The sequence below is a fragment of the Theobroma cacao genome, chromosome 5, assembly GCF_053813885.1.
Source record: "Theobroma cacao isolate CCN51 chromosome 5, ASM5381388v1, whole genome shotgun sequence".
NCBI lineage: Eukaryota > Viridiplantae > Streptophyta > Magnoliopsida > Malvales > Malvaceae > Theobroma > Theobroma cacao.
This window is the reverse complement of record NC_142643.1, coordinates 34,703,771-34,719,043: the sequence shown is the minus strand read 5'-3', so window position 1 is coordinate 34,719,043 and position 15,273 is coordinate 34,703,771. Positions and strand designations below refer to the sequence as shown.

The 15,273-nt window shown below is 32.2% G+C and overlaps 1 protein-coding gene across 3 annotated transcripts in view; it reads left to right on the top strand.

Moving 5' to 3' along the window:
• Positions 1-13,734, top strand: part of LOC18598935 (insulin-degrading enzyme-like 1, peroxisomal) — an 88,801-nt gene extending 75,067 nt beyond the window's left edge. For 2 of the 3 annotated variants that reach the window (XM_018120656.2, XM_088806070.1), the window contains 6 exons: positions 8,717-8,925; positions 11,028-11,152; positions 11,434-11,485; positions 11,720-11,806; positions 12,972-13,094; positions 13,293-13,734. In XM_018120656.2, coding sequence (XP_017976145.2) covers positions 8,717-8,925; positions 11,028-11,152; positions 11,434-11,485; positions 11,720-11,806; positions 12,972-13,094; positions 13,293-13,544 — 848 coding nt within the window. In that variant the 3' untranslated portion in view covers positions 13,545-13,734. The remainder of the gene's footprint in view (positions 1-8,716; positions 8,926-11,027; positions 11,153-11,433; positions 11,486-11,719; positions 11,807-12,971; positions 13,095-13,292) is intronic. The other variant, XM_088806071.1, reaches the window with a different exon arrangement.
• The last annotated feature ends 1,539 nt before the right edge of the window (positions 13,735-15,273 follow it).

Genomic DNA, 15,273 nt, shown 5'->3' with positions numbered 1-15,273 from the left:
ATATTATACATATGTGTGTGTACACACACACACATATAATCTCTTTAAAAGAAATAAGTTAAAGCTTTATTGGAAGTGTCCATGAGACGACCCAAAAATTTTTTTTTTTGAAAAGTGGATTTTATTATTGACCCATAAGCTAGTATGCCATAACTAGTCTTGAACTGTGTTAGTCTAGGACTTCTATGGGCATAAAAAATCTAGCTTTGGTGAAACATAACCCTGAACACTTGCGAAAACAAAGTGGTTGCTCAAAAAGCAATTGACAACACCAATCAAAAGCACATCCTTTGTAAGATTCCTTCAAAGCTCAAAAACAAAAAACCTTTTCAAAGGACTATTGAAGACCTAAGTGTGATGATCAAAAGACAAAGAAAACAAATCCAAGGTAGTACAAAAACTACACCTATAACAGAACCCAACAACAGCTTGAAGAAGCATAAAAGAAGCTTGACTGCACTGCCATGCCAACACCATTGTCATCTTTCCCTCTGTCTTCTTCAGTTTCCAAATGCTTTTTTCAACTTGCCCAACTCTTTGAAGATTTAACCACACCAAAATACCTCTATGATCAAACTTGTAGGTCGTCCCACTTTTTCCTCCAACCATACAAAAAGGTTAAATCATCAACAGGGTATGTGAAACCCTAAACCTAACTAACAAACAAAAGACCAAATAGAAATTCACAACCCCATAACATTAACCAGACCATATCAATAGCAAATTCAAGAAAGTGCAAAAAAGAGGAAACTCTTTTAACTCATAATGGTCTCTTTTAATCGAAAATAAATCATTAAAGCCAAAAAACACCCTTTTTTAATTAAAATGCTAAGTGAACATCTTCCATGGACCTCCACCCTTGCATTTGTCAACTTGGACAAGGCATAGCTACTCATCTTGAACTGACAAGCTCCTCTAACCCCCATCTGTCGAATCTAACTAAATAATTCATAATATCACCTCTTTCTTGTCTTTTAGTAAATTTAGGCATAACTTTTTACTCAATTCCTAAATCTCCTATGCCTCATTTATGAGAGCACAAAGTTTCGTTTCCTAATGTTTGCATCCGACTCATAGCCTTTACCAATTCCACTCTTCTTTGTGCTACATTGTCCCACTTGCTCTTCGTTCTTCATCCTTCTTAGTTTCTTTCTAAAGTTGCTTGACCTCACTCTTGAAGATGTTGTTCCACTCATCAAATTCCCTTTTTTTCTTTCATTTTATTTTTCCCCCAACTCTTGGCTTTCTGTCCACTCACCATCACTGGCGAATACCTAGTAGCATTACTTTTTCCCCTCTTACTCTAAAGTAACTTGCTTTTCTCCTATTCCTCTTTGACTTTTGTTGTGAAAATTGTGGAATTATCTCTAAAGAGTTACCCAAGATGTTACCCAATCAATAAAATAAAGAAAGAAAGAAATCAAGCACATTCACAAGAACACAAGAATTTACATGATTCAGCCTTTTGATGACCTACGTCCACGAGCACAGCAATAAAGAAAGATTCACTAAAAGAAAAAATCAAAAAATTATAAGAACAGTCTTAAACTCACAACCCTTATCCCACGTACACTCAAATCACTCTCTCTAAATCTAAGTGATAAATATTCTTCAACCCTATAAGGTTCTTTTATAGGGCCCAAGTACAATAATCTTATCCTAATACAATTAGGATATGTTATTCTAGTCTAACTAGATTTAAAGACTATTTTAATAAGGTAGACTAGTTTATTTAGAATTAAACAATCCTAATTAAATCACAATTCAAGACTATCCTAACAAATCTCCACGTTACGCTTGAATTCACCAAGCTTCACCTTACGAACCAATCTCTGTCAACACGGCTATTGCCCCAAAGGGTCTCAAGCACTATGAGCACCGATCAAGTCCAAGCAATGCTTGAACTTTATTCCAGAAACTGACTTAGTCAGCATATTTGCTGGATTTTCAGTTGTAACTATTTTCTTCACTATAATCTCACATCTAGAAACAATCTCTCGAACAAAGTTAAACTTGACTTGGATGTGCTTGGTTTTCTCATTAAACATTTTATTTTTAGTCAAGTGTATGCACTTTGACTATCACAAAACACAAGTATATATGCTTGTCCAAAACCAAGATCACTAGCCAAGCCTCGAAACCATAAAGCCTCCTTCACTGCCTCGGTCACAGCCATATTTTCAGCTCCAATTGTAGACAAAGCAACTAATACTTTCCAACTAATTACAGACCTTGAGAGAATGAACACATACCCCATTCGAGATCTTCTACTATTTAGATCACCAGTAAAATCTGAATTGGAGAAGCTAATCACATTATAACTATTGTTTGCACTTCCTTCACATATTAAGCCAACATCAATAGTACCTTTAGGTGTTTTCACAAGCTCCCATGTTTGATCCTAATATAGTGAGTCAATCTTCTTAAAAGACTCGATATATGTAATTGTCTCATGATAAAAGTAAGGCTCATCCATCTCTACTTCCACAGATAAAACATAAAAATCAAAATCATCATTGATACAAGTAATGCTTCGTTGATATACCAATTCTTGTACCTCTTGCAATTCATTCTAGATTTCACTATCATCCCACAGTGTCACAAAAGCATTGATTTCAAGCTCCACCTGCTTGCCAACTTCTTGGTCTGATGTGTTTGTAATTCTAGACTTTATCCCACAAAGTAATGCAAACTTGTCAAAGGTAACATCCCGACTCACCATAAACTTGGGGGACTTACAATCAGTACACACTACAACCGATAACCTTTCACCCCATATGCATAGCCTAGGAATATGCACTCCGTCACCCTCAACTCAAGTTTACCATCACTTACAAGAGCATAAACAGAACAACCAAATATTCTTAATAAAGAGTAATAACATGCTTACCAGACCAAACTTCCTCGGGAGTCTTAAATTCAATTGCAGTTGATGAAAACTGATTTACCAAGTAGCAAGCTATGTTGATAGCTTCTGTCTAGAATACTTTGGGTAGGCCAAGATTAGAGAACACGTATTCTGCTCTCTCCAAAAGTGTTTTCTTCATCCATTCTACAATGCCGTTTTGATGTGGTGTTCTGACGACAGTGTGATGTCTAACGATATCCTCATTTTGTAGAATAGACCAAACTCACCTTTGCAAAATTTCAAACCTTTGTTTGTTCAAAAGCTTTCAATCCTTTTCTTAGTCTGCTTCTCGATCAATGCCTTCCAATACAAAAAGGTGGTTAACACTTCACCTATAGCCTTTAGAAAATATGTCCATACCTTTCTTGAAAAATCATCAATAAAGGTCCACATATATAATGATCCACCTTTTGATTCCTAGAGAAGGACAGCACAAATCTGAGTGGATGTGGTCTATTATACTCTCGGTTCGATGTGTAGTTGCTAAATTTCACTCGATATTGTTTGCCATAAATGCAATACTCACAGAAATTTTACTTCCTAGTCTTTTGACCACATAGTAAACCATGCTTACTCAATTTTGTAATTCATTTCTCACTCATATGACCCAATCTCATATGCCATAAATGTGTAACATTATCGTCAAAATCATGGGATAAGACTATAGAAGCAGTTCCAATAATCGTGTTTCTCACTAAATGATAAAGGCCACCGAATAATTTACCTTTCATGATAGTGAAGTCTCCTTTAAATACCTTCGAAACACCATATTGGCCACTATATTTGTAACCCTTCTTATCTAACAAACTCAAAGATATCAAATCCTTTTTCATGTTAGGTATATGTTTCAACTCAAGTGCCCTTATTATACCATTAAACATCTTGATTCGAATTATGCCAATCCCAACAGCTGAAAGAGAGAAATCATCTCCTAATTGTACAGTGCTCATATCAACAGATTGATAAGTTGTAAACCAATCACGCCTAAGACATATGTGGAAGCAACAAGCCGAATCTAAGATCCATGTATCCTTTAGGTTACCATTAGTAACCACAAGAACACTATCAGCTTCCTCAAAAGTATCAAAGTCATCTCCAACCACGTTTGTAGTACTTCCAAACTTATTGATATTTTCATCATCCTTGAATTTGGTACAGTCTTGACGAAAATGCCTTTTCTGACCACAATTTCAGCAAGTTTTCTCTTTTACTCTAGATTTACCTTTTCTGTTTATACCCTTATCTCTATCTTTTCCTCTATTCACAATCAAGCCTTCAGCTTGATTTTCACTCCGGATACCTCCAACTTTCTTCTTCAATTCTTTGAAATTTAAATATGCCCTTACATCCTCGCAAGTGAAAATGTTTTGGCCATATAACATAGTATCCACGAAGTTTTCATACGATGGTGGCAAAGAACATAGAAGAGTTAAGGCTAAGTCTTTATCTTCAGTTTTAACATCGATATTGTTTAAATCAAGAATAACTCTATTAAATTCATCAATATGGGTATTAACGGACGTACCTTCACTTATCTTGAGAGTATACAATCGATGCTTCATATAAAGCTGATTCGTCAGGGATTTGATCATATAAATACTCTCGAGTTTAAGCCACATTGCAACAACAGATTCTTCATTCGTGACTTCTCTTAGCACCTTATCAGACATAGCTAGGAGAATAGCACTATGTACTTTTTTCATAAAGTCATCTTTCTCACCATTAGATAAATTTGAAGGAAGATAGTTTGTTCCCTTCAATGCCTTCAACAGTCTTTGTTGCACTTGTAATGCACGCATCTTAACACGCCACAGGCTGAAATCGTTTCTTCCATTAAACTTTTCAATCTCATACTTGGTCGACGAAGTTGCCATAACGAGATTCAAATTGACTCAATACCTTAAAGCTCTAATACCAATTTGTTGTGAAAATTGTGAAATTATCTTTAAAGAGTTGCCCAAAATCTTACCCAATCAATAGAATAAAAGAAGAAAGAAATCAAGCACACTCACAAGAACACAAAAATTTACGTGGTTCAACCTTTTAATGACCTACATCTACAGGCACAACAACAGAGAAAGATTCACTAAGAGAAAAAATCAGGAGATTATAAGAACAGTCTCAAACTCACAACCCTTATCCCATGTACACCCAAATCACTCTCTTCAAATTTAGATGATGATTATTCTTCAACCACATATGGTCTTTTTATAGGGGCTAAGTACAATAATCTTATCCTAATATAATTAAGATATGTTATTCTAGTCTAACTAGATTTAAAAATTATTTTAATAAAGTATACTAGTTTAATTAGAATTAAATAATCCTAATTAAATCACAATTCAAGACTGTCCTAACAACTTTTCTACATAATTGATCATTATCACCTTCATCTTACTCATATTCCCCAATACTAATTTCCTTTTTTTCTTTACTTTCCTTTATTTCTTCCTCGAATACCCTTCTCTTTGCTTTTTCCTCATATCAATCTAACCCTTTTGATCATTCTCATCATTTTTTCCTTTCTTTATTTGATTTTCATTTTTCTATGGCATTCCTTATGCGAGGCCTTTTTTTGTTTTAACCTGAGCATTACCCTTAAGCCATTCTTTCATCTCATTTGATCCACTGATTAGGTCATTACTTCAGGCTTTACCTTTAAATTTTTTTCTTGCCCTTAAAAGGCCCACATCATCTTCTTTCAACCTGCGTTCCACATTGCTTTTATCTGTGCATTCTATGCCCTTTACTGTGCATGGGTTTCTCATCTCTAAGTTCCAAACCCCACAATTCAACCTATATGGACCTTTGTCCTATCTTTGTTCATTACCATTGAGCCCCATAAGACTTGATTTCAAGGCCCTTTTCTTTACCATTCTATATTCCTAGCTTGACTCTTCTCTAGTTTTCCCCATTGACTTTTATTCATAGTATTTTTTTATTCCTAGCAACTTTTTATCCTAACTCCTTTTAGTCATTCTAGAATTATCTTCTTTCTTCTCCTTTTTTTTTTTCAATCTTAGACTTGGTGAGTTAGCTTTTCTCTTTTCCTGTATCCCTCTTTCTACATGCTTTTCTCTTTTCCAATACAATCCTTTGTTTCTATCATCATTTTGTAGCCTATAAACCATATCTTATTAGAACACCCGTTTATGCCCATTGTCCTTTGTCCCCTTACTTTTATCTACTCCTTTGAGCTTTTTTTTCAAAAATCTCTAGAGCCTCTACCTTTCGCCGCCTGACAATATTTGATCCTTAGGTTGTCTCATTCCTTGTGCCATCTATTCAACGACACCTATGCCCTTCTTTCTCCTTGCCATCATCACTACCATGACCCATCTTTACATACTTATTCTTTTCCATGGATTGAGCTATTTCCTTACCTTTAAATAGCATTCTAACCCACAGTTCCTTTCCATCCCTATTATAGTTACTAGGTTGTTGAACACTTGACCTTCAACCTTTACACTCACCTGACTAGGAATGTTTACTCTACTTTTAACCTTAGTAGGCATGAGTGCTTGATCAAACCTCTCTAATTTATAAGTTCTTTTATCAACTCCAATGGATTTTCCCCAACATTTTGCAATAACTTTGAAAGTAATGAGATACCAAACTTGTAAAGGGATTTCACACAATTTAACCCAAATGCCAATTTCTTTTTCTTGACTTGCATAAGCTACTAGAACCATCAACTTCAACCAAACCTCAAAAAGTACCATATTGCACTTTAAGATTGTTTCGATCATTCCTTGTTCCTTAAATGTTAGGAGAACCATCAAACCTTCTGGTATTCTTACCCAAACATCAATCCCTTCATTAGCTAGCTTCGTTTGCATCACACTACATGCTACCTTTTTCTTCAAGCTCCCTATTGCACTACAACTCACCCATTCCATTTCTTCATCTAGGATGGTTGTATTGACATTGACAATCTTTTGATCCTTTTTTTGCTCATCTACTTGATGTGTTTGCTTTTATTCCTACTTCTTTTCAATTTTTTCCTTACCCACCATAGCCTTTTGAGCTTTCTCCAAACCTTTCTCTCTTCCTGTCAAATCCTTTACCTCCCCTTTATGACCATTACCTTTTTGGTTCTCTCCTGCAACAACCTCCTCGAAAGTTTGACCATCATTCCTTTGAATGCTCTATTTTCGTCTTGGTTTTTCCTTAATGCTCATTCTCGGGCCATTTGCATTCTTCTTTAGTGGCTCCTCTCTCCTAACTATGATATGTCTTCCATCGATCCACTGGTGATTAACCCATTTCATTGCATTCTCTAGTTCACGCTTTTCTCTGTACCTCACAAATGCAAAGTTTGTTGCTCCCTTTTAGGTGGCCTTTTGATACTTTACAATATAATGTGATTACAGATAAGGTGATTGCCAGTAATGTGATTGCAAGCAATGTGATTGTATGGAGGATAACATTGCAGTATTTGGTATATAAGCCAAGTAATAATTAAAATGTAGGGAAGATAACATTGTTTGGTATGCAAGTACTTTGCTGAGAATATAATGTCAATTTTCATAATTGCCCCTATTTTTTAAAATGTAAGTTTAATATATTTGTATTTTTTTATTGTTAATTTTTTTTATAATATCATCTCTTAAATATATTTTTAATATCAAATATTTTATTTTCATTTCTTATTATAACCTTATATATTTTATTTTCATTTTTTAATATAATTTTCTATATTTTTATTTTATTTTAATTTTTTCCTTTAAAAGGAAATATAAATTTTATTATAGTCACCATGAATAATGAGAATAATAAAAAGACATTTCTCCAAATCTATATAAAAAACAAATTATAACATTGCAAAATATTTTTAACAAAATAACAAAGTTGAAGGATAAAAATGTCTTTAAAAATATTGCAGAGTGCAATGCAATCTGATTGCATTGCAATCTTACGTTACAGTGATTTGTTGCAAAAAGAAACACTGCAATGTAATTTAATTGAGCACGTTATAGGGAATGTGCTCCAACTTCTCTCATACTAAACGCTACCTTATCTTGTAAACTTCGTTTAGGAATAAACACATCAATGACCCTACCAAACTCTTCAAACGCTCCGTTAATCGCTGATCATGGTGTTCTCTTGCTAAGGTTGTCCACAAAAATGGAGTACAAGCTAGCCAACCAACGTCGATCTCCCATCTATAACCAAGATCCTTAACAATCTATCTACCATTCATCAGTTCTCTAATAACCTTTACATCATCCCATCTTCCTAGAGAAGAATGACGACCCAAATTTATGCCTTCTAAAGCCAAGTTCAAGCCCAAATTGACCCACCAATTTAATTGTTATATTATTATTAAAATAATAAAATAATATTTTATATCAATTTTTTAATGTTTTTAATATATTTTGAAAATTAAATATAATAAAAATATAATTTTTATTAATAAAAATAAGTTAATCGAGTCAGGCTCATATCTAAAAAAAAACAATGCCCAAACTCAGCCCATTGATACCTCTAAGCTTTTTAAAAAATTTCATGATTTATGGTTTTTTTTTTCAGCCAATGGAGATTTATAAAATGTTCCAAGAATACAAAACGCCCAAGTAACAAACCAAAAACTAAATAGTTAATTTCAATGTGTGCGAGTGGTGGTTTATGAATCATGTTTTAATAAGAGTCTTGATAATATATTGAAATACGGAAAATATATACACTAGGGATGCACCTGTATATTGATATAATCACACTGTTCTTTCAATATATATATATATATATATATATATATATATATAATCACATTGTTGGTTTTGATATTAATTTTTGCCTGTTAATTAGGAAACATGGAACGTGATGAAGCGATTTCGATAATTCAACATGTTGAATCCATTTTCTTTGAGGGTTCAAACCCTAAATGCCAACCATTATTTCCATCCCTACATCTCACAAATGAAGTTGTTAAATTTGGAAGAGGCGTGAGTTACCTCTACTCTGTGCAGGGCCTAAATCCAAGTAATGAGAATTCCGCCCTACTCCATTATATTCAGGTAATTATATATATCTATATAATTTTGATCCCTTATAGTTATTACTAAATTATCAAAGTTTAACATTTCCTATAACATATTCTTAGCTCTCTTGTCTCTTGTTGCTGTGGACCTTCAAAATTTAGCTTCAAGCCTAACTTAGAGTTAATTACTTGAAACTCTCACAAATGGGGCAAAATAAATAACAACTTTATGAAATGGTATATTTCTTTTAATTAACTGGGAAAACTAAGCCTGCATTTAATTTGTTACTTTTGTCACCTACCTTTACTTTTAGAAACAAAAAAAAAGCGTTTGGAATGAAATTAAATATTTAATATTTTAAATATATTTTATAATTTAAAATCAATCAAATTAATTTTATTCATATAATAATGTCCCCAGCTTGGGTAGGGATCCAAGGCTTGATTTAGGTTGGGGTAGGCCCGTCAATAAGGATGGCAATGGGTACCTTGTTACAAGGTATTCGCAAGTACTCAACCCAGTTGTATAAGGTTAGGGTACCCTATAATCAGGTTCGAGTAAGGTTCGGATAGTAATTTCATTACCCCGTATCGGATTCGGGTAAGGTTCAATTACCACCCATTGGGTTTAACCTGATTATGTTTTTTTTTTAATTTCATGTAATTAAAAACAAACATATATATATTGTTAATTAAATTAATTTATGAAACTATGATTATTAATTAACTTGTAATATCTTTTAATACATATACTCTATATATTGTGTTGCTTTATAAAGAATATAGTTACTATTATATATATACTTTTAGTATATATACTTTAAATATAAATATATTTACTTTCTATTTTGTATTAATGTTACAAAAATTATAATTTATAAAATTATTAAGTATAATACATATACCTTTGTTTATATAAATTTATAAAATATATACCTAAAGAGAAGTTGTGGGATTAAAATAGTTTTGGAACCTAACTATCTTTTTTTTAATTTCTTGTAATTAGGGACAAACCCATATAGTTAAGTTGTTTAAGTTGTTACTCGAATATTTGTTGTTAGTTATTTAAGTTGATATTTGAGATATTTGTTTTTAATTATTTAAATTTAAATTTTATTGTTTGTGTGCTTTATAAATTTAATTATTAGTGAATTATATGAAATATAAATGAAAATATTACTGTATATAGATACAGGTATGGATTCGAGTAATTGGGTATCCATGAAGAATATTTGAATGATATTTTTACATAATCGGATTTTTAAATGGATTCGAGTAATTATCGAGTAATGGATATGTATTACGGTTCGGGTTAGAGTAGTAAATTTAAAAAATATTCGAGTAATTGTAGGATTCGAGTATCCCATTTATTAATTGGGTTCAAGTTCGGGTATTTTAAAATTAACTAGTACCTTATTGGTTGATATTCCTACCCATGAACCTAGCAGGTCAGCTGACTGTGGATAGATCTAGAGATAACAAAATACATGATTTTACTTTTATATGCATTTTAATAAAATTACTTTTATATGATTAGTATCACATTTTAACTAGACTTGTCTGCGTTCCGAACTCTGTACCTAAAATCTCAAGTTCAAATCTTGGAATGATAGGAAAATAATTCATAACTTATAAAATGATAAGATATATGAAAGAGACTTCTTTTTTTGATTCAAGGTGCGATGGGTTTCATGATATGTAGTAAGAAAACCATCTTTACTTTTTTAATTAACTAAATATGATTTTGTTTTTGATAATCGTTTACTTAATTATACTTTATAACAACTTTTGCATAAGAAAAAATAGGAAAAACAAAACACAAACCCTTAGTGATAAGCAAAGAAAGTCTAATTTTTTCAGCCTCAATATACTCATGGTTATATAGCGGTAAATCAAGGAAAAAGAATGAATCGATGCTTATATATGATGTATATTAGTTCTGGAATTATATACCCCTTGCAACTAACGAACTTTAAGTTAGATTATTTTATTAGATCATTATCTTTACTTTATCCTTACCCCATTCCCCTTATTCAATCTCCTATACATTGTTTGCGTTTTTTCATTTGTTTTAAGGTAAGGCTACCATTTTATCTAACTTTTCATGCAATTTTAATGTGAATAGTGTTTGGATGTTAGGTTCATCGAGATGATTTTATATTGAATGTGAAACTTCAGCTTTTTCGCCTTATTGCAAAGGAACCAGCCTATCATCAGCTTTGTTCTATTGAGCAACTTGGGTACATAAATAATTTCTATGGAAGGTATAAGAATAAATGTAATCATACATGAATGTTATACTCCGATTTGACTTTCATTTTTCATTTTACTACGTTAAAGTTTATAATATATGTTTTTATGCAATTGAATTTGATGTTCAATAGTTACTATTATCAAAAAGTAAAAAAAAAAAAAAGAGAAGGAGTTATTTGCATTTAAAAAAGGCCTACAAATATAATTTTGGGAAATCTTTAATATATATATATATATCTCAATTTGAGAAGCAAGAAGTTTATCTTTGGTTTTACTAATTTTCTCTCATTAGGTATGATTTTGGAATCCATGGAGTGGAATTCCTTATTCAATCCACAATGAAGGTACGTAATGTGGTCCTTTCTAATTTTTCTGTGGGAACTTAATTTTGTTTTTTTATACATATGAGTTTTGGGTACATAAATATATATGAAAGTAGGTCTCTTATCCTATATTTTGTATTGCTTTGAACTTGGATGGATGAAAATGAGAGGGGGACCCTTGTAATTAACTTCTTGCCTTACATTGCTTGATTTGTTACTTCATCTTCTGAAGAAGAGCTTGGGCATTTTTAACAGAGCCCAAGAGACATTGATTTGAGCATTGAGGCATTCCTCGAGATGTTTGAGAACAAAATTTATGAAATGACCAACGATGAATTTAAGGTAAGATGGAAAGTTTTCAATTGCACGTTATTATTATTTTCTCTATATGTAGTGGACATTGTTTTAGCAAACATAACAAAGGTCAATAATTCGACTTTAACCTACATCAAAGAAGTCTAATTGAGGTAATAATTTGTGAATATGGTATCTTAAAGAGAACAAGTAGCTCTTTTGTTTTCTGATATTTTAAAGTCTACATATCAATATGTAGTTAATTTTTTTCAGATATAAGTACCGAACAACTTGTAGGATATATTGTAAGTATAATTCAGGCCAAAACTTGCAAATAGATTTTAAATTAGACAAAGGAAAATGAACTGCCAAATTACATATGAATGTGTTCTTATTATTGGTTTTCTCATGTTTGTGAATTCGTTATTGTATTTCTTAATTTTTATCCTTTTTAATTGTGATATGTTTATAACTATGCATAAATTAAGTCAATAGTTAAAAAGTAAAACATAATTCAGTTAAAGTTTCCACATGAAGGAAATCATTCTTTCTTTTATTCATAACAGCCAAATATTTTGTTTTCTATTCATAAAAAAGCAAAAACTGTTAGAATTTTCCATAAACGTGAGCTGCCATTAATTGAAATTTTGATTTAGTCTTAATGGAAACATGTAAGCAAAGTGGTCTGGATTTTATGCATGTCATTTGAGCCAGTGTGGTAGACGGTATATAGAGGCCTCAATCCAATGGAACCCATGATGAGGGATCCTATCAGGGTTTATGTAAGTATGGCTTTGTCTCCTCTTCACTCCTAATGCTTGGATTTTATCCATTAAGGGCTGTCTAAAGGAGGAGAGTGAAGAGAAAGACCTTAGCCCTAACTTAGGAATTTGTCCTAGCTTCCATTTGTAATTAACAATGATTTTAATAGCTCTAACAGGTATGTTACATTATTTAATTAGTTGGTGTTCTATCTTCCATATATGAGATCAGGGAATTAGTTTACATGTGGTTTAGAACGGTCATATGCGAATTTAGGATTTATTTAAATTTATTTATGTTATTTGTCATGAATTTGCCAAGTTTGGAAGGAGAGTTTTGGACAGTTGAATATTTATTTTTCGAGTAAATGTACTTGATTAATGCATCAAATATTTCTCTTAAATTCTGATGATTTTAGGTTAGTAACTTTTTTTTTTAACTTATTGTACAGGGAAATGTAAATGCATTGATTGATATGAAACTGGAGACGCACAAGAACCTATGGGAAGAATCTCTATTTTACTGGCAGGAGATTATGAATGGCACCCTCAAGTTTGATAGGAAGGAAGCCGAGGTAAGTAACTCTCTTTAGATTTTTACTTATAAGTAAAGAAATGAACAACATCCGTTCACTTTTACTTTACGTAACATTGACAGGAACAAAATACGTGTAGGTGATTCAGAGGCTAATTAAGATGAAAGTTTTGATACATGATATAAATATTTTAACTAAAAAATAGTTGTATGATCTTACAATTTTGTATTTGAGCAGGTTGAAGCATTAAGACAGGTTACACAACAAGAATTCATTGATTTTTTCAATGAATATATAAAAGTTGGTTCACATCGAAAGAAGACACTAAGTGTGCGTGTATACGGAAAGAAGCATCTATCTGAATACGGATCAGAGAAAAGTGAACCACTTCAACTGCATTCCCTTCGAATTGATGATATCTTGAGTTTTAGAAGATCACAACCTCATTATGGTTCGTTTAAAGGAAGCTTTAGTAATATGAAGCTATAAGTAAATTAAGAAGAAGGGATTAGATGGATTCGGAGCCAACCCCCCTGCTGATCAACAACTCAAAACAGAAATAATGTTTGGCAAAATATATATATATATATATATATATATATATATATATATATGTATGTATGCATGTATATATTTTCACATCTTATCGACTCGCAGTCCACACAAACATCTTTGTAACATGAAATGCCAATTTTATGCTTATGGCTACACTTAGTTGTTAATTATTGAGTTGTTTACATACCTTTCAAGGATTAGGCTAACCATATTTAAAATGCAATAGTGGCAAATCAATCCATGTTTTTTGATAACCAAGAACATTCTCACTCATGTCAAAGGAGTAAATCTTGTATGGTGAGCTTGAGCACATGCCAAATGACTATAAGTTCCTCCACATTGGGTCTACACAGTCCATGCTCCTTCACATATACAAAAGCTTATGCTAAAGGAACATTTTTCCCTAACGATTAGTCTATGCTTTCACATGCTTAGGAAAAAAAATATCAATGTTTTACACATGCTAGAAGAATCCCTTTTTTGGACACATAATGTGTCTTATCTTTTCATATATCCACAAAAACCTATGTTCATGAACATGATAAGGAAACCCCTTTTTTTTTCTATGGGAAGCCTTAATTTATGCATACACATACTTTTTTTTTCTCAATCGAAAGGAGATTATATTAATGAAAAAGATGAAAAATATTTGATGACCGTCCATGCATGCTAGAGTATAATTTGTAATACAAACAATGAAAACAGGAAAAAAATACAGCAAACGAACAAAAGTGTTGTTGGTCTCAATGGAGTTCTAAAGAGAGGTGAATAGCACTTTTTTAAAAAATCTAAAGGAAACTCCTAAAGTTGAAAAAACTTTTGAAGGAAGTTAAAAACGAGAGTTTAAAACTTACTAAGGCAAAAAGACACCAAGAAAAGAGAGGGTAAAGAGACATTGACAAAATACAAATATTTATGATGGTTCTGTCATGGTTTGGTCCCTTTGACCTACATCTGTTACCTTGGTCTTCCAATCAAGGACTAGATAACTCTATTATATAGAGTTATTTTGTCATATTTTGGTACTTAAGTAGCTAAGTCTTTGAAATTTAGGTCTAAAATTTAATATTTTAGTAATTTTCTTAACAAAGTTAAATGCATGTTGACTAATTTAGTTAAAATTATTCTAGTTTAATTTTATATTATATTTCTTTAAATTACTTTAACTTTAGTTATTATTGATATCTTTTATTTTTTTGTAAGAAATTTTATAAAATGGCTTTATTTGATGATAATCCGTGCAAATATGTGATAGCTTCATTTGCATATGCTCAAGTATTTTAAGCATAACTTTTTTTACAGAAATCCAAATGACGTGATTCTTAAGCTATTGGAAAGATAAGAGCTAGGTCTACAACTTTCATATTTACCACTTTACTTAGTTTGGATCAGATCGAGGTGTAAATCGCATTGAAATAGACTAGACTATTGCAGTTTCTACACAAGGCAGCATGTGAAAGTGAAGGCTGCGGCCTTGAATTGCTCAAGGTTGCAGCACCAAAAGGCAGCAGAGCACCATAGTAAACCAAAGACAGGAGCACCATGGCGCTAGTGATGATCCATGCTCCCAATCATCACCTGAGTGCATGGCACCACGACATCGCGGCGCCAAAGAGACCAAGGCTATGGTGCTGGATGTGTTTCCAAAAATGTGTTTTTACAA